This window comes from Puntigrus tetrazona, chromosome 2 (genome assembly GCF_018831695.1).
Source record: "Puntigrus tetrazona isolate hp1 chromosome 2, ASM1883169v1, whole genome shotgun sequence".
NCBI lineage: Eukaryota > Metazoa > Chordata > Actinopteri > Cypriniformes > Cyprinidae > Puntigrus > Puntigrus tetrazona.
This window is the reverse complement of record NC_056700.1, coordinates 9,781,765-9,801,837: the sequence shown is the minus strand read 5'-3', so window position 1 is coordinate 9,801,837 and position 20,073 is coordinate 9,781,765. Positions and strand designations below refer to the sequence as shown.

The following is a 20,073-nucleotide window of genomic DNA, read 5'->3' as shown; positions in this document are numbered from 1 at the left end:
ACTTTGTAAATGTGGGCAAAGCCAACCTTGAGCACACGCAGCTTGGCTTTCTCCATGACCGAGGCCTGTTTGTCAGGTTTGTCCTTTAAGGCAGACTGAAGCAGGAGCTCAAATGTGTACACGGCATTCTCCATCAACTAAAAAGAGTGGAAGAAATAACAGGCATGCCAGAGTTGATTTATTTTCCCTTGACCTGTAGAGGGAACCAAAGTTCATGACAAGATGAGGCAATGCTCTCCATTGACTTCATTTTTGGTGGAGCAGTCTATGTGACATATATGATTCCAGTAGTGGTTTATATCCACTACTAAGGTTTGAAAGAGATTTGAAAAGATTTACGCAATTACACTCGAGTCAAAAGGCCAGATGAAGTATTTCATTACACGAGCATAAAACATCTAAAAGCCCCACCAAGTCTAACAACGCCCAGTCACTCTAAAAGCCGCAGATGTCACCCACCTGCTGCATTTGACTCTGGGTGCCGTGAACTACTCGTGCTGAGTTGGAGAACTTGAAGCGGTTGCGAAGTTCTTGGAGCTGTTCCTTCAGGACGTTCACATGCTGGTAACAGTCCTCAATCCGGTCACAACCCACCTTCTGCAAAGCCTACAAACAGACAGGGATGACTCATAAGAACTCGGGGGAGTCTGGATCCAGATGATCGTTATTCCAACATGATCTAATCACTTCTCTCTGCTCCCAGTGGGAAAAAAATGACCTGATTTGCTTCAAGTGTTGTGCAATGCAGCCTTGGCTAATTGTTGAAATCAGCAGATAAATATTGATTTCAAACACTTGTGCCAGAGTGTTGTATTATCACGTATTAGTAAAGCTCTCTTACGCTCTGAAGTTCCTCTGTGACTCCCCCCTGAGGGAAATCCTTGCAGATTCGGGTCAGCTCGTCCTCCAGCAGCAGCCTCGCGGCCTGGAAGCCTGCGCTGACCGGACCCATCAACTCCTCCAGGATTGAGGTCAGGTATGGAGCCACGCTCTCGGTGCAGTATTTTACAGCTGGCTCTGATACTAGAGCTTAACACAAAAAGAAAGATCTGGTCAAAAAAGTCAAAACGGTGCAGAGGAACACGGAACACTCACTGCGTTTGCATGCATAAGAATATTCCAATATATTAATCAAAAGTAAACGTCATTGTCTCAGTGTAATAAAAGTCAATACTTCATCTGAATGTTTATTTATATTGCGCTTTATACAATACAGATTGTGTCAAAGCAGCTTTAAGTGTTTTATAGATTTAAACGAGAAAATAGTGTATCAAAAATGCAAACAAAAGTCATCTGAGCTGTAAAACAGCTCTACAAAGAGGATAATGGTAAACAGGTGCTGTTTTAGTTAAAATCAGGTCATCACTGGTGGATATGAAACAAAATTTCATCATGGTTATGAGGTCTAGGGCATATTACCAAAATGTTTACTCATTTAACAAAATTGTAATATGAATACCACTCACTAGTTTGCTTTACACATATTCATGAGAGCAAAAAAAATAATCAGTAGCGTATAAAAAAAGAATATTATTTGATCATATTTCTATTATTTCTAAATATTAAAACAATAACAGTATTTCCCCTAATATGTGCTAAGTGTGAGTTAATTTTGTTTGTGTTTTACGGTATTTTTTTTGCAGTGTACTCAAAAATACACTGCAAAATATTATTAGAATTTAAAATATGTTTTCTATTTAAGTATATTTAAAAACATAATTGATTTCTGTGATGCAAAATTGAATTTTCAGCTGTCCTCGGTGTCATTTTAATATGCAGATTTGCTGCTTAAAACGTTTAATGTTATTATCAATGCTGAAAAATGTTGTGCTGCTTAATATATTTTTATGGAAAGCGTTATTATTCATTTTATTTATCTTTGACTACAAAATTGTCTGTTTTTACCTTGCAGTTTAGTTTCCAAGAATGTTTGAGAGTTGATGATCTGGTCCATATCTGAGCGGATGAGCGCCTCCTGCTGTTTGGTGGCTTCTCTGCACTCGTTTTTCAAACTCTCCAATCCTCCTCGCAGTTGTTCGTGCACAAGCTCGTAGGTCGCTTCCACTGTCTAACCACACAAGGAAATAAATAGAAAACACATTCACCCTAAATATGGCCGTCATAAACCCACTTCATCATGAACACAGAGCTGCCTTTGTCTGCATGTTGCCTAATTGTTAAACATCCCTTTATAGAGCAGTGGCCCGTTCCAACTGGCACGAGCCACGAAGGAGCGTTATTTTTCACTGTATAAAATATTTATTGTTTTGGATGGTGTGGGGGACCAGAAAAACAATCAGTCTGGTTATCCAGAATGGACCAGTCAAAATGTTGCCCTACTGTGACATTCAACACATAGCATGTCAAACTTCTAAGAATAGACGTGAAGAGCAGAGGCTGATCTCACTGACCGCAAACCACACCCTCTTCCTCTCCGGCTTCTTTCCCTTCAGCTTGGGCAACAGCTCTGTCTGCAGCGAGGGCAGCAGCTCCTCCATCACCTGGTTAGTCAGCACCTGCAGACAGACAGAGCGAGTCACTACTGAAGCCAATCATACCAGACCGAGTCAAGACAAAAAACACCCACATGACAAAGACTCATACAGGAAGAGCAAAAGTATTGAATCACTGAGTTGTTGTAATGTCATAGAGATGAATCATTTAAAACTGAAATGGAAAAAAACATTTATTCGATCAAATATATAATTAGAAATCATTTGTATTTCTTCGAGACAGTTGTGAATGTTCATTGGAGACCGGCACGCAAGAAAAGGATTGTTGAAAGTCGTTATCATTGTTATGTTTTTTGGGGGGGGGGTTTCGCACACAACGGGCCTCAGGTTTGAACTTAGATTGTGTGTATGCTCAAATTTGTAAAAATATGATGTGTCATGTCACTTTTTCTTGTTGGAGTACAAGCTGTTCCTGCAGGTCACTGTTGTGAATTGAAAGATTTGGATGATGACCGGTGATCTTTTATATGTTAATGTTTTTTATATGTTAAAAATAATAATTATGAGTTGTTTACAAGACAGGGAGCTGAGAGCAAGTTTAAGATCATTTAACATTCATATATTTCCCATCTGAAAGGCTATTTTCATAGACTATTTTCATAATGCACTCACTAATTTTCTAGGCCTTGAATGTGGCAGTTGCATTGCTGTCAATGCGGTTCAGAAAGATCTTGGATTACATAAAAAAATACCTTGTGTTTCAAGATTAACAAAGTGTTTGGAATGAAATGAAGGGTGAGTAACTAATGGCAGAATATTTTAATGGTGGTGTAATATAATATAATTCATTTATGTAACACTATGCACTTTTTTAAGTTTATCACTTGTTTAGTAGATGTACAGTAAGTGCATTGTGTTGGTCCTCATCACCTTGTCAGGGTTTATGATAGTGACTGATTGTAAAAATAGCTTATTTTACATGTCTCTTTTCAGTTCCCTTACACAACAACACCCTGTCTGCCAAATTAGAGTTCAAAATGGGATTTAACAATAGCTGGAGGAAGGCAGAGGTGTTTCCTTAAGTAGCTACAGGACATCCTGTGAAAGACCCTGCTGTGATCAAGATTTCATAACAACAGGAGCTTTGGTACGCTTTTTTGCACTGAACAACATGTCAATAATAATTTGTGGTGTTTTCTAAGGCAGTTATGCGCGAGTTTCGCAAACTTTCTTGAGGCAACACAAAAGTCTGGCCAAGGAGGGCACTTTTAAACCTTTAAGTCAAGCATGAAATGATGGTCCATTGAGCCTCAGATGAGATGTTAACAGCATGACACCTACATGCCTAAATTACCGGCCAGCAGCTCTGTCCACCAGCCTTCTGACCACACTATGATGCCTGCTTTAATCATGGCGCATCAGTCCGGCTATTTGTTCATCTCTGTGACCACTACAGCATGACTCATCTGTCAGCCGACACTGCTTTTCTGGAAATTCATTCAAAACATGTTTGTGAGTAATATGGAGAGCAGTGGGCCCACCTGATAGTCAGTGCCCACCAGCATGTCCCATGACTCATAGTGACCCTTCTCCTGCCTGTAGAAGTGAATGGCCTTTAGGAAAGCCTGCACCTCACATTCCATACTCTTCAGATGATCTGCAGAGACATCAGATGTCAGATAAATCGATTGTGTAATATACAATCATGTGAGCAACTTCTCTTTTCTGGTTCCAGGAAAAAGGGAAAAGACCAAGACATAGCAAGTATGATGAAAGATATACATCTACTTATATGAGAGAAAACTGAGAAGCCCATCACCTCAAATGCCTCGTACTGGTAAATACAGAACAATCTAACATTCAGAGTACTACTAACTAAATGAGTAACCAACTAAATGTCTCAACACTACTAACGCGACTACATTTTCTGTATCTCAACTATTTAAAAATGTAATTTTTTATTATATATTATTATTTTTAGTCTGTTTTTTTATTTTATCCTCCTTAGCTTCAGCTGGCTACTACTTTCAAAAGAATGCATTTTTAAAAACATTTTTTTAAATGTGCTATTAGTATATTTATTTTAAAAATAAAAAATATATAACAATATACTTTCATTCTACTTTTAAAATAAAGACAAGCATACAGAAAAGTATATTCGGCCTATACTTATACTAAAACATTTAACCGAGATACATCATACTTAAGTAAGTTCACTTATGTTTTAGAAAAGTCTGTAAACTAGTTGTATATTCAGAGTTTCCTCCTGTACACTTAAAAGTATACATTTAAAAACTAAAAAGTGGGCCAATTTAGTCCGAAGAATTATTAAAATAGCAAACTAGCAAATATACTATTACTACATTGGTATTAGTATATTTACTATATAAAGTATACTTGAAAAATACAACTCTAAGTTAAACTAATTAAGTTTAAAAATGAATTTTAAGTAGCTTAAAAGTACAATCTCCTTACAATATGAGTAGCTATGAGTATGAATAGCTTTCATTGCTAATGTTTAGGACCATTAATGCTGCTAAGGCATGATTACTAAGACATCATTAATATTAATCTTTCTTACAAGTGTTTGCGATTTAACCCTTAAATCTAAGTAAATTTAGTATTTACCTCATATCTCACAGCACTTGTGCTGCAAATATGAAAGACACCTTCAATAGTAAGGCTTATTTTAAAGCCTTTTATAATACGATTATAAACTTACGAAACAGTTACGTTTAATGTTATTAAACTTTATGTTTGATTTTACTCTGTGGTTAACTCTCCTCTCACCCTGTACATAAAGCATGAAAGTGTAAGAGTTTGCATTTGCAGTCATGTGACGAAGTAGAATGTTATTGCACACATAATGCTCTGCAGAGGCAATGCAACCGCTGAGCAGCAAGTACGCAGGAAAAGAGCGCTGCAATTCTGGATATTATTAGTGTATCACCATGACCACCACAGAAAACAGTAGTAAACTGATGCAAGAGCAGAGCCCGTCCCACACAGCTTGAGGCATCCTCTCATCAGCCTCGCCAATATAATATACCATGCGTTTATTTTGGGTAGGTGTAAAGAGAATTAGTCAAAGCGGATTCGAGAACTACTTTCAAATTGAGCAAAGAGAAATATTTCCTTTGTGGTATATTTTGCAAAACTCTGAGACAGAGGAAGTAGGAAGTGTCGATCTGATACCTTGGTTCTGATGCCGAATGCAGTCGTTCAGGATCGAGACAAAGCGTGCCCGCTTTTCCTCCTGCTGGAAACAGAAGTACGAGTCTCGTCTGTAAGGCAGTCTCAGGTACACCGGAAGAGGACCGGGAACCACCACCAGAGGAATGGATGGCTCTTCCTTAGAACCTGAACGACACACAGACACTCATTTCAACGGGAAAGGCGAGATCGGGAAGGAGAACTAGACAAATACTCACCGTTGGGATCAGGGAAGGCCTTGTCTACGACAGCAGTGTATTTCTCCTCTGAGGTCAACACTGTGCCCCCTGTTGGGAGGAGTTTGTGACGGGCTGGGGTTCCCTTTGAATATGACTGTATATAAGTAAATTATATCAGCATCATGAGAACGTTCTGTCATAAAAAGTGCCTTTATGTGAAAAGGATCATAACTTTTAACCTCTTGGCTATCGTGTAGCTCCAGGCTATGGTCGGCAAGGACCACGACAAATCTCTCTCTCCACTTTCTGTTGTCATCAAAGTAAAGCACGCTATCCTTGTACAGGACCTCTGAGGCCTGCAGAGGCTCCTAGAAGCAAAACATACTAGTGTCAGTGAGAGTAAAACTCTGCAACAGCATGAATCGGATAACTGATAATGTAAGTGAGATTATAATAAAAGCACTACTTTAAGTTGATGTTGTCCGTAGAAGAGTGTTAAGATCTCACCTTCTGTTTGAGGAGCTGGGCCTGTCCTGCTCTGTGCTGCTCCACCTCATCCTTCAGATGGCAAAAGAAGGCAACACAACTTTGCCTTCTGTAATGAGGACTAAAGTTCTTTAGCTCTGCCTCTGTCCGGCCTACATATACAAAAAAACAGATTAACCTTGTGTAAAAGAAACATGCTTGATTGTATTAAATAAGTACTTGCGCCTAAGATCTTAAAAGTATAAACAGTGCCTTGTGAAAGTATTCATACCCCTTCAGTCTTTTACATTTTGTTATGTTAAAACGCTTTTTTTCCACATCAGTCTACACCATAACTGTATGACAAAAATGACATGTTTTTTTTTTTTTAAATCTTTGCAAATTTCTATATAAAAAACAACTTAGAATAATTCCATTGCATAAATATTCATACTGGGACTGGGACAGTTAAAATTTAGCTCAAGAGCATTCATATTGCTTGTAGATGTTACTACACTTAGGGAGAAATTCAGTTGAATGGGTATGATTTGGAGTCACACATGCCATAATAAAAGGTCTAACAACTGATAATGCATATCAGAGCAAAAACCACACATTAAGGTGAATAGAAATTGAAGAACGGTTTGCACCAAGCCACAAAGTGGAAGTGTTAAAAAAAATCTGCTTCACTGAAAAGTCACAGAAGCATGTAGTCTTCATAAACCTTCTAGCCTCCTGGCCAAACTGAGCAACTGATGGAGAAGGGCTTTGGTTAGAGGGGTGACCAAGAACCTGATTGTCACTCTAGTAGAGTTTCATGATCATAGATAAAGGGACGTATCAGAGTAGAAGCAACACTCAGTGCAGCAAAATATAGAGATAGCTTTGAAGGAAACCCAGTCTAAAGCATTCAGAAACTTAAACTGTGCAGAAGGTTCACCTTCCCAACAGGACAATGACCCTAAACACACAGTAAGTGTGGCTTATAGACAACTCTGTGAATGTCCTTGAGTGGCTCAACCACAGCCTGGGATTAAACCCAATCAAATATTTCTGGAGAAACCTGAACATGTGCATCTGTCACCATCCAACCTGACAGAACTTGAGAGATGAAGAGGGGAGGAGAAGTGTGGCAGATAATTGACAAATTGTAAAGACTTGAGACTGTAAAGATGCTTCAGCTAAATATGCTAAAAACCTGTTTTTTGCTGTACAGTTATGGTGTATGGAGTGTAGATTGATGTGGAAAAAAGTATTTATTTTAAGCAGTTTAACATAACGCAGCAACATAACAAAATGTGAAAAAATGAAGGGGTATGAATACTTGAATGAATGTAATTTCTTTGTACATATTTTATTATGTTTTAAAAATCTTTTGCCATGATTTAAAGAAGCACACTTATTTTCATGCATTGATTTACACACTGAAGTACAAATTAAGTACTAATAATTAATTACTGGAGTGTGTCATTTGACATTACATTTGAGGTTAATCTATTTAAATATATTAATTGTAACTTCATCATTGAAAATTTGTGATTACAAATATATTTCAATTTAGCACAGGGATGTAGTCAAGGCAAAGACCTTGTAAGACCTAGATACAGACCAAAACTAGATATGGCAGGACACAAATCTAGACCAAGACAAGACAATTATCGAGACCAAGATACTCAAGATTCAGACCAAGACCAAACCTTTCAAGATCCAGATCCATACCAGACTAGATAGACCCAAACTGTACCAAATCTAGACCATTTATGAACCATTTATTGATCCAGACCAAATTTGAACCACTCAAAACCCAGATCCAGGCCAAGACTAGACACTTTTGGACCAAGACCAAAACTACACCATCGAGACCAAGATACTTAAGATTCAGATGAAGACTAGACTCTTCAAAACTCAAATCCAGACCAAGAAGACCAAACTTTAAGACCAAAATTAGACCCCTCAATACCCAGATCCCCACCAGGACTAAACCCTTTAAAGGTGCAGTATGTAAGATTGCCAGCAAGCGGATAAAATGGGTACTGCAAAAACAAATGCATTACGCCCCAGAATGCACATTTCAGAGTAGAATTACTGGCTATAAAATTATTTTTCAGAGAACCAGCTATGTAAACATAACTTGTGTCCTAAACAACTACAAACATATTATATTATTTTTGGGCTTTAGGAGAGACATAAATTTACATACAGCACCTTTAAAACTCAAATCCATACCAAGATCTCCAAGATCCCTGGAGACCAAGATACTCGAGATTCAGACCAAGACTAGACCCTTCAAGACCCAAATCCAAATCAAAACTAGACCCTTTAAGATCCAGATCCAGACCAAGAATAAATTATACAAGTTTGTACAAGACAAGAAATCCTTTACAATAATGCACATCACAATATAATATCTATCTAACATATCTACAGTGACAGGTGTAGTCAGTTAATACGGTTAGCTCACACATCTTATTGTTCTTGAGGGAGAAGAAAGTCCCTGACTCATTCCTAAAGACTGAGCCATCTTCACCACTTCACTGCACTGCCAGAATGACATGGCACGGAGTCCATTTCAGCATTATTCCACTGAGCAAACTAAGTTTATTTGCAACAGCTCTCGGGCTTGGATCCCGATTTCCAAGCTTTTAAAGAAAAATATCCTTGGACTTTCCTTGGAAATATTTTTTTCTGCCAAGGTTTAGTATAGAATTCTGATTGTCTGGAAGAAGCCATTGGCAGCAGCTGCACATGTATGTAATTTACAGGCACATTAGACATGCTTTATTAACCATTACCTCTGCTTTGCAAAACAATGTCTCATCAAATTTAGACAGAATGCTGCTGACTTGCGGTCCAGCTATGGTCACCACGAAGATCCTGAATATAGCGTTGACTTGAGATTACAAAAAGGGTTTTTATGGAGTCTAGATTTAATGTGAGCCTGATATATCAACTTAAAATGCGATTTTAATGTTGAAACTTCACCTCACTGATATCTGGCCAAGCTAAACAAGTAACCATCACTGAACTCATGTGTTAAAAATTGCCGGCTTCTTTTTATCATCATGTGGAGTTGCGCTTAAAAACTTAAAATCTCAGACATTTTCTTTGTGTGAGAAAGTAATGGAAAACTTTAGTCATGGATAAACTTCTCTGTTCCCTGTTGGGCTGAAAGATTTATTCATAAATCCCACTTTTTCATTTCAGCTGACTGACTCGATGATCTGACCTGATTTAAGTCTCTTTGTTCCCCACATACATCTTCGATATGGCTTTAGGATATTTCAAATATTGCACATGAGTCATAAAGATTACTTCTATGGTGCTTTGTTTTCTTTTAAGGTTAATATAAACACTATAAAAAATAAGAATAAGAATAAAATAATTTGAAGATACAAATGACGAGAAGAATATTGTGCCTTTCAGTGCCAACTGAAGGTGTATATTTAATTAGACAAACCCAATAATCAGTTCCTGTTTTGGATTCTGACCAAAGAAAATCAGACCAGAAATCATGTATCATATACAAATACGTAAATGATTAATGTCAGGGATGGTTCAACCAGCTTAAATGTTAGACACAAGGAAGGCAAACTGGTGCACCATCTGAAAATAACACTCAATAGATAACACTCTTAGACAAAGTTTATCAAAAGACATAAGACAAAACAAATTACTGCTGTACTACAGTAACACTAACACTAAAACATGCTTGCTTATCTAAGATCTTACTTATTGCTTCGCAGTGTGTCACACTTCAAGTGCTAAGGAATCTCCATCATCATCATTAATAAAAAAAATACCATTCAACTTCTTGAAACATCTTGAAAAAATATTAAAAAACTATTTTAAAATCATTTGTTTATTTGAGGCAGATTTATTTCCTTGTAAACCTCACCCCCCTCCTCTTAAGAAAGTTTTCCTTATTATTAGAGTATTAGATTTCGGTGACTTTCAGGGGTTAAAGTTGTTTTTAAAGGTGCTGCACAAACACAATAGATAGACTTGAACTAAATTGAGTTAGAGAACTGACAGCTGCTCTGAGGAGGGCAGGGAGATGAGAGAGTGGTTTCCTGTAAGGACACACACACCACAAATACACACCACACAAACACACACTCGTGATAAGAGCACGGCCGTTGTAAATCATGGACAACTCAGCAAATATTTCTTTCTAAAAGACAGAAACTGTGCAACAGCTCACTTCTCTGAACATCTTCACAACAGTAGCACTGAAGGTAATGCAACGTTATACTTAGAATTTTGATACTGTCTACCACTGTCCAAATTCACAGAATTTTATTATTATTTTTTTTTTTAAATGATCACTGTGTCAGTTATATCTTTGACAGGCTTGAAATATGAAGAGGTATCATACAAGAGGGTAAAAGTGGATCAGAATGAGGATAAAATCTTAACACATCCCACAAAGTTTTTACAGGAGAAAAAAAAAATCTTTTTAGATTTTTGAATACACACAATGTCCTAGTGTTTATATTCGTCCTCTGCATCCTTTCATCTGGACTTAGATTTTAAACAGCTACTAGTGATAGTGGAATCTTTGTATGGCAGTGGGCCTTTCTTGGTAATTATATATAATTGTTGCCTATTACAGGTCCAATGTAATTGCAGGATGTATTGATGCAGATAAATCCTCTCAGGAAAACAGGGAGAAAAATTTATGGGGGTGTCATTTATAGTAGTGTACATACGTGCTTAAAAAAATACCCTGCAACTGTATTTTTAGAATACTAAACTGGTATATTTAAAGTCTAAATTAATTTTATATGCAATTTATAATGCAATTTGTGTGGAAGTAGTTCTGAAGTCCAAATTTGATTGAGCAGTATACTTCAGGTATACTTTAAATATCATGCATTAACTCATATTATTCAAAGATCATACTTCATAAATAAAACGCATTTTAGGTTTAATATTAAGAAATGTACATTGTGATCTAGTAGCAATCCAAATAAAAAACCTTAATTACTTTTTAAATATCAGTAAATCTTGAGCGATATGTCACTAATTTTAATCCATTTGAACTATACTTTATATGAAATAAATGTATTTTAAATAAATATGTTCCTTTTTTTACTAGGGGTCACCAAGTCTTCATTTATATTTGATCAAAAAGATAATATAAAAACTGTCTAATATTGTGTAATATTTCAATTCATGCTATTTATTTAATTGAACAATTTATTTTATCAGGCCTTACTCCAATCTTCAGTATCGCATGATACTTCAAAAAATGTTTATATGCTAATTCGGCGCTTTATAAACTTTTCAACTTTTCTTTTTTGATGAAGAAAGTTCAAAAGAAAATAATTAAACTGAAATGCAAATCATTTGTAAGTTTATAAATGCCTTAAAGTTACTTTCGATCGATTTAATGGTTGCTGAATAAAAGTATTAATTCCTTGCGCGAAAAGAAGGAATGACCTTAATGACCTCAAACTATTTGTATATGTCAACGTAGACAGATAAGGGGCAGATGCTTACTGATAAGCAGAATGTGAAATATACCGTGTCCAGTGATGAGTTAAGCAGATCCGTGAGTCTCTCCCTGGACAATTCATAAATACAGACTACTGCACATCTGTACTATAACTTTGCTCTTAAACTTCCTTCATCTCCCCACACACAAACAGGGTTTTAAATAGCCCCCGTCTCCAGTTTCTCCCCTGATCACTGGTATCCTGACTGAGGATAGTGTCTGGGACTTCGGTTTTGTTGTTTTATATGTCCCTTATCCTTTGCTCCACATAATGTATGTTCCTTTGATGCAGGAAAGAGGAGGGTGAAAACAAGGAAAGTGTAAACCGTGTGAAATCGTTTAGAGCAACACAAACTATGAAAACAAATCAAACGCACAATCATGCTACCCAAAGCTTAGTTAGAAAAAGAACAAAGCATCTGCATGGTACGTGTTATTTGTGAAGTGAGGTCATTTCCTGCAAACTCAAGTGCCGCTAACTTCCGGGGCAGCTGTGAAATCAGGCGAAAGGTTCAATACAAGCGTTACACCTCAGATGAAGCCAATGATTTGAACTAAAGTCTAAAATGGAAAGAAAAGTGCTTTCCATTCCCTGTATCTACAGTCCTCACAGTGGGACTGGAAAAAGGGTTTTCTTTATGAACATAATTCAAAATGTCCTACATTTCATAGCTGAGACAGCCTGAGATACTGCCAAAACATGACATTTATGAAGCGGAACAACCAACAGATAAAAATGACGATAAGATGCAGAATTTATAAGCAAACTGAGTTTGCGTTGAACTCCTGAATGCTTTCTCAGTGCCTACAACTACAACGTTTTTCAGAAGCATCTCTGAAAGTTCGAAATATTATCTATAAAATGTACATACTGCCGAACACAAAGGAAGATATTTTGAAAAAAGTTTGTTACCAGGCTGTTTTGGATCACCATTGACTTCCATAGTATGAAAAAATAAGTAAACGATGACAGAATTTTCATTTTTGGGTGAACTATTCCTTTAAATATTAATTTGTTCCACAGAAGGTTCTTAGTGGGAAAGGTTCTTTATATTATTACAGTTTTTTCTACACTATGCTGTTAGTTTTAAGAACTGATTACTGAAAAGTTTTTTGGGAGTACCCAAAAGGGTTCTTTGGCATTGCTGCGAAAAACGTAATTTTGGAGGCTTTAGTTTTAAAAGTGGACCTCAAATACTGTAGCTTGCAATACAGTTTTAGAAGCCAACTAATTACGCTTTACTGTCTTGTTTTACTGCACTTTGCAATGTTTTACTGGCGACACCACTTCTTTAACTCTTATTGATGTTGAGTTATAAGTCCAGTGGTTTGGATGACCAGCTGAGAAGAGCCTGCTTTTCCCATCACCTCTTGGCCTGCAGAAGAAATCTGTAGCCTGAAACACCCAACGAGGAAGACAGGCAGCTCCATAACTAACATATCAGATAGGAATGCTCTCTTTCCCTCTCTCTCCATTGTCCCTCCAGTCCAAACTGAAAAATTGCATGTGGTTCAGCAAATGTGAGAGGTTTTTGGAGGGCTTACATTATTCTGTCATTCAGGGCTTATGAGGGAGGCTGTTTCAATCCTTAATAGTTATAAATCCAAAACATTATTTGGCAAGCTGATCACTCAAGTAATACATGCAAGTCTGAGGCCACACTGAAAATCTGATTTAAAAACAGGATGTATGAGGCATTAAGATTCTGTTGTAATATTTATCAAATTTGTGACAAGGGTCGTCTGAACTTCAATGCACAGCTGGTCAGTTCTTTCGCTGAATCTTAAGATGTTCTTTGGATCTTCACAAATCATCTCATCACGTTCACACAACTTGTCATTAAAGGTACCGATGTCATTAAAGGAAAAGAGAGAAAAAATTCCTCCTTTTCACTTAATATAGTTTTTTAACTTAAGTAAGTAAGTTTTAACTGTAAGAAGCAGAGGTGGTCCTCCAACATCTAACACCATGGATCATTACGTAACTCCCACAAGCCAAAGATGATAAGCATCTCTCGAACGTTACTGTGAGTTCGGGATAAGGCTTGATAGAGTGACACATGTCAGTGTGTGACTAGATTTATGAAATGAATCAGTAAGGGTGTGGGTCAGACACTTAAACTGCCTCTCAGCTGAGAATGAGCTGTTCTCCTCTGGAGATTTGGGAAGAGGTCCAGGAGTTAAGCTCTCTTTCCTCCCATGCCTTTAGAATCATACCGATTCCCTGACTGATACTCCTCCCAACAGCAGAAACACATCCAGAGACAAAACCCCTTAAATCCACTCTGTATGGGCTATTTATGATTTTCACCTGGTGCATGATTTTAGCCAAAATGTCATAAAGATGTGGGTGGTCTCTTTGTACTTATAAGACCAATCACTTGCAACATACTAGCAAACACCTTAACAAACACCTAACTTACCTAGTAATACCTGAACCTTTACACCTAACAATGCTTAGTAACACCCTAACAAACACCTTGCACCTAGAATGTCCTAGCAAAAAATATTTGCATATTGGAGCACTGTTACTGACTTGTTCACTAAACTGAACATCCACTTCTCACGCGTTGATGGCCTTGACATGAGCCCAACCAGAGCTGACGAGTGGAACACACCAAACAAACTTGCCTGACAGACACTCGTTAAAAATTCGTACGGTTTGTAAGCATTACTATTTTAAAAAAAAATTAAGCCTTTAAAATGCAATCATCAGTGAAAGAAAACTCATTTTGCTATATTCATGCACACATGAAGGTGGTGCTCATAGAGCAGAGAAGTATTGAACAGTTATTTTTACTGCTTTTTAACTTAAACAGTTAAATACACACATTTGTGTGTGTGTAAAAATGCCTGTATTTGCCTGTAAGTGATAGCAAACAGCTGAGAAAGAAAACACATGTAACAATTTATTGTATCAGGGCTAAAAGCAAGGACTTAAAGCTCTTAAAATGACAGCAGCCTAATATTCCTGGCATCTTTAACTCATGTTAACCAAACAGCATAAGTGAGAAAATCTGTCACTGCTCTGGACTAAATCACATTTGTGACTTTTAATAAAAAGAAATACATATTTAATTTACGCAGTGAGGAATATGCAGTGTTTTACATTCGATTACTTGTAGCGTCCAATGTAGCATTTATTTGTTGTATTTTGTCCTGTTGCTAGAAATTAATGTCTTATTCTTATTTAATCACTGACTGTTTATTTATCTTCACTGAGCCTGCGTTTTTTTATTTTTTATGTTTTCATTTAAGATATTAGTTTTAGTTTTTGTGATATTGACACAAATTATGAAATTTCTATGGAATCAAAACGTTTTATAGCATAAAAACCTTATTTAAAGTAACGACATATAACATTACAGTGAAATACAATTACTCATTTTGTGATATAAGATTTTGGTCATATCATCCACCTCTAATAGAGCCCACCCAAAACATCATAGCAACGACATAGAACACCATACTAATCACTTAGCAGCACCCTAGCAAACCCCATAATGCACCCTAGCAACCATCTAGAAAACACCCAGAGCAGCCACTCAAGCAAACACCATAAAAACCACATAAAACACCCTACAGCAACCAGCTGAAACACTTTACCAACCACCTACACTCAACACCCTTAATCACCTCAGAACACACTGAAAACCTTTTCACAATCACTTGAAAACACCTAGAATCAGCAACACTATTCACTGAAAAATCACTCCAAGCAAGTTTGCAGCCACCACTCGCAATCACCTAGAACTAGCCTAGCAGCCGCTTGAAACCCATTACTAACCCACATACGAACGAACCATTGACTTTTGAAGCAAATCTGGTGTTTACTGGCGGAATCTATTTATTTCCTTTAAATTAAACAAATCCTGGCAGGTTCTGTAGCTCATTTGTGAGGAAGAACGACCTACAGTGTGCGATAGGAATGCATTCTAATAGAGACAGCGATAAGGCAATCTGGGTGTCTTCAAGGTGTTTGGACACATTTGTAATCAAAAGGAGAAATGCTCGGAAAGAATGTTAACCTTCACCATATGGAAAGGGTGAAAAATGAATACGTCTGTCATGGTAATCCCTACACATCATCCTCCCACATGGTGAGCAAATGACAGCGTGAACAAAAAGCGGCAAGGAGCTCAAGTCATAACGGCATGTTTCATTCAAGTGATCAAACAACTGCATTAGCAAAGTGGATCCAGATTCGCCCAATTATGTTCTGCCATTTGCTAGCATTGAACAGGCAAGAGGACAATGAACAGAGAATGACTGTGTTATCTGATTCCTTTTAGAGGAGTTTGCCTCAGCAAGGTACCTTAATACTTCAGTTGGCATAGATGGTGGCTTAAAAGCGTGCTGAGGTCAGCAGAACACAAGACATGCTTGAGGTAGTGTCGTGAATGAACAGCATGATACTTATAATCTTCATCTGACCTAGTCAGCTTCAAAATAAGAATTTGATAACACTTTATTTGATGTTCTAACAATAAGCAACTTCGCAACAACATGTCAACCAGCAATCATTAGAGTATTGGTTGACTGTCTACTTAAAATCTGTATTTTGATTGGTCAACAACATACAACACACTGACTATCAGAAACTTTGCAAGTGTATGTCAGCTTATTCTACTAAGCCTAAACCAACCCTAACAGTCCACTCTGAGAGAGTAGACATGTAGTTGCAAATGAATGAGAATTAGTTGACATGTAGTAACTTATATATGAAGTTACTTATAATTAGTAGGATGTCTAAAGTTGACTATCAATCAAAATTTTATTTGAAAATAATCTCAATATCAGTTAATGTGATGACTAAACAACAACACAAACTGGATTCCAACTGGATTCCAACAACGTTAAAATGTAAAATTACATGGACAAAAAAATATGAACTGACTTGACTATGAAATAACTACATGTAAATAACATTATATTTTAATTTAATAAAACTGTAATTAATATTTCTGCCACAGAATACAAATATAAAAAATGCATTTGTTACTTTCTAATTTGGTGTTTAATTCTGTGTTTTATTTTATTGAAAATGGTGAGTTGACTTTTTTTACTCATGTCCAGCAATACTGAGTTTACACCTCGAAATTATGACTATGTTTATCTCTCTAAATTTATTCTAATTCTGTTTTTATACCTTGCTTGTTCATCGTGGAATAAAAACTAAATAATTCTGCCATTTTTTCTCACAGTTTGTGAGTTTATGCATTGCATTCCAGGCTACTCTTGTAATTATTGCAAGTTAATAGAAGTGATTTCTGACATTTTTTAAATTTCCTCACAATTACTATCTTATATCTCAATTTTCTTTTTTTTTTTTTTTTACTTTTACTTACATGTGACTGTGTAAATAAACATATATCTCATAAACTTTGGTCTTCACAAGTAAGCAGCATATGGGTCACTTTATAGCATATGCATCTAGAGCACATCAGGCCCTCTCAGTCAAATCAATCTTAGTGCCAAAAACCCATGACATCATTTAGGAGTTTAGCGGAGGAGGGTGTGGTGAATATCGCATCATAATTAAGGACACATTCTGTGTGGCGTTTATATGCTAGAGCTGTTTAGATTTTTACCATCTGTTACGTCAGCCCACGCCCCTATACTGCTTTATGTCTATTCTTTATGTTTTTGTCTACATGATGACTGTTTAATGGCATGCAATTAACTGTTATGGAACAAAAAAAACAAATGTAATCAAACATGCAGCGTTCTAGCGACAGCACAAACCCTGGAGTGATCTGAGTCCTCGTTTAACCTGTGTGTGTATACATTGGAGAGCACTGAGCAAATACATGCCAGGGGCCCAAAAAAAAAAAAACGCCAAGAGGACGTGGCAAATAACTTGAGTTTTTGGAGCACAAGGGCGGTATTCACTCCAAGACTGAAGCTCTTTCTGTTTCAGTTTATAACCCAGACTCTCATTCTGCTAATAGTTTACCAGCTAAAACCACATGAACGTGATGTCACAATGTCAGCTATTATAATTAGCCGTAATTCTCCTTTGATCATACTATAATACAATTTATCTGTCCACCTGTATTAGGCGTCCTTAACATCACTTCAACTGGAGGCATTATAATTCATATAACAGCTATGAGCAATTTATTAAATTACACTCCCATGAAATGCAAAAAAAAAGCTTTAACATATGCAGAATTTAGGCAACACTTTTTACTTTAAGTCAGCAAACAATAGGGAGACAAATTTCAGCTGAAAAGACTGAACAATAAAGAGAAGTGAATGTTGGAATGAGTTTCCACTCTGGTTCAGTACTTCCCGTTCACTGCTGGCCAGATGAAATAAGAGCAAAAACAATCCCCATTATGCAGGAACAGCTGTGCTCTCCATCAGGGGAAGGAAACCCATTCTCTGCAGTATAAGCGCTCAGAATGTGTGACATTCCAGTGAAATCACATACACGCTTCAGAGCATTCACAGAGGCAGTATATCAGAGGTTCTGAAAGCGCTGCAAAAGAGAGTATGTAAATCTTTGGGGAAAAAGGAAATGGTGGTAATACCTTCATTACGGTGTCTATGTTAGGTGTAACTTTATATTAAGTGCAACTGCTAACTACAATAATCAATTGATAGTTGCATTGTGTTTGTGCTATATTGCAAAATGTTTTCGGTGCTATTGAGGTGAGATATAGGCAAGGTACAGGTTTCATGGTCATGTTTAAGGTTAGGGTCAACAGTGTAATTATAAATGTGATTACAGTGATGTAATTACATGCAAGTATTTTTTTTTACGCAAGTACAATGTAAAACATGTAAACATTAAATATTAGCCGTGCCATATCCTCAAGGACACTAATTTAGCACCTAGGCCTGAATAATAGAAAAACAACATGCTGATATTTAGAATAGCAAATTGCTAAATGTTAAAGAAATAGTTTATGAATGTTTGCTCAACTTTACTTACCTTCAGGCTACCCAAGATGCGGATGGGTTTTGTTCTTTATTGGAATAGATTTTAAGAAATTTAGCATCGGGTCGTCTGCTTTGAATGGGTGCCGTCAGATAACCGCTGATAAAAACATCACAATAATCCACATGACTCCAGTTCCTCAATTCATTTCTTGTGAAGAGAAAAACTGCATAAGAAACAAATCCATCATTAAGGGGTCTTTAACTCGAAACCATCGCTTCTTGCCAAAATACACGTCTGTAGCCCCATCTGTTGTCTTCTCACATCAAAATCCACCAAATATTTCACTTGAGAAAGCAATATTATGGCCAGAGGGCTTTACATTTAGCCAGATGCAAGTTTGATATTAAACCTTTAAAGATGTTGATGACGGATTTGTTCATTGCAAACATGCAGCTTTTCTACTCACAAGATTTTGGACATCTGGAGACAGTTTTAATCAGCAGTTTGGACCTTAATTCTGATGGCGCCCATTCACTGCAGAGGATCCACTGATAGGCAAGTAATGAGAACTCGCAATGCAAAACTACTCTCAATTCCTCCCAAAGAAACAAACTCATCCGCATCTCTGATTTTCTGAGGGTGAATTATTTGGATGAATTTGGATAAATGATTGCTAGACAAAATCCACAAAATAATAATAAAGTGCATTACTTAGTATGTAAATGCAAGGCAGAGTCGCTGTAGCCTAAGAGGCACGGATTATATTAAACTGAGCTAATGCATGATAAGGTGAAAGGATGATAGGTGGGGTTAAAGGTGTGGTAAGAGTTTGGGTGGGTGTTTAACAAACTGATGACATTTCCTGCACCACAGTAGTAGTCAAACGCATGTCTGATAAGTTTTTTTTAGCTAAGGTGAGTTTAGTTTTTTTTAGAATTCAGTTGCCTTGAATAACTGATATAGCTAAAGATAGTCATTTAGTGAAAAATGAAAACAAAAAGAGCAGCTACAAGTGAAAAAAATATTCATAAATTGTATATTAATTACAGGCTAATAGTTATAAATAAGAAAGCTGCGACCGTTATGTGTCCACAGACTTTGTAGCAGCTGCTAGACGGAAACCCGTTTACCTCGTATGTAGCTTATTTTACTCTCGTCCAACAGACTGGATGAGGATGCTCCCATTGTGTAGCGTGGTTTGTCGCGGCGGTCCCGAGCGGAGGTTTCTTCCCGTTATTAGTCCGGTCCGGTTTTGAAGCGCAGCGCCTATTTTGACTGTCAGATAATGACGAGAGCAAACAAACTGTGACTCAAGCATCTCAAACTTCCTCAAACTGCAGCAGCGCCGCCCGCTTTATCCTCTCAGCCCCGTCAACA

General features: G+C 37.0%; 1 protein-coding gene across 1 annotated transcript in view; it reads right to left on the bottom strand.

Moving 5' to 3' along the window:
* The window catches only part of niban1b (niban apoptosis regulator 1b), a 23,926-nt gene extending 3,853 nt beyond the window's left edge, over window positions 1–20,073 (bottom strand). The window contains exons 1-11 of the mRNA XM_043258980.1: window positions 19,827–20,073; window positions 6,353–6,483; window positions 6,085–6,213; window positions 5,885–5,999; window positions 5,649–5,813; window positions 3,995–4,110; window positions 2,412–2,516; window positions 1,906–2,068; window positions 842–1,029; window positions 460–606; window positions 27–137 (exon numbers count right to left, since the gene is read on the bottom strand). Coding sequence (XP_043114915.1) covers window positions 27–137; window positions 460–606; window positions 842–1,029; window positions 1,906–2,068; window positions 2,412–2,516; window positions 3,995–4,110; window positions 5,649–5,813; window positions 5,885–5,999; window positions 6,085–6,213; window positions 6,353–6,483; window positions 19,827–19,881 — 1,425 coding nt within the window. The 5' untranslated portion in view covers window positions 19,882–20,073. The remainder of the gene's footprint in view (window positions 1–26; window positions 138–459; window positions 607–841; window positions 1,030–1,905; window positions 2,069–2,411; window positions 2,517–3,994; window positions 4,111–5,648; window positions 5,814–5,884; window positions 6,000–6,084; window positions 6,214–6,352; window positions 6,484–19,826) is intronic.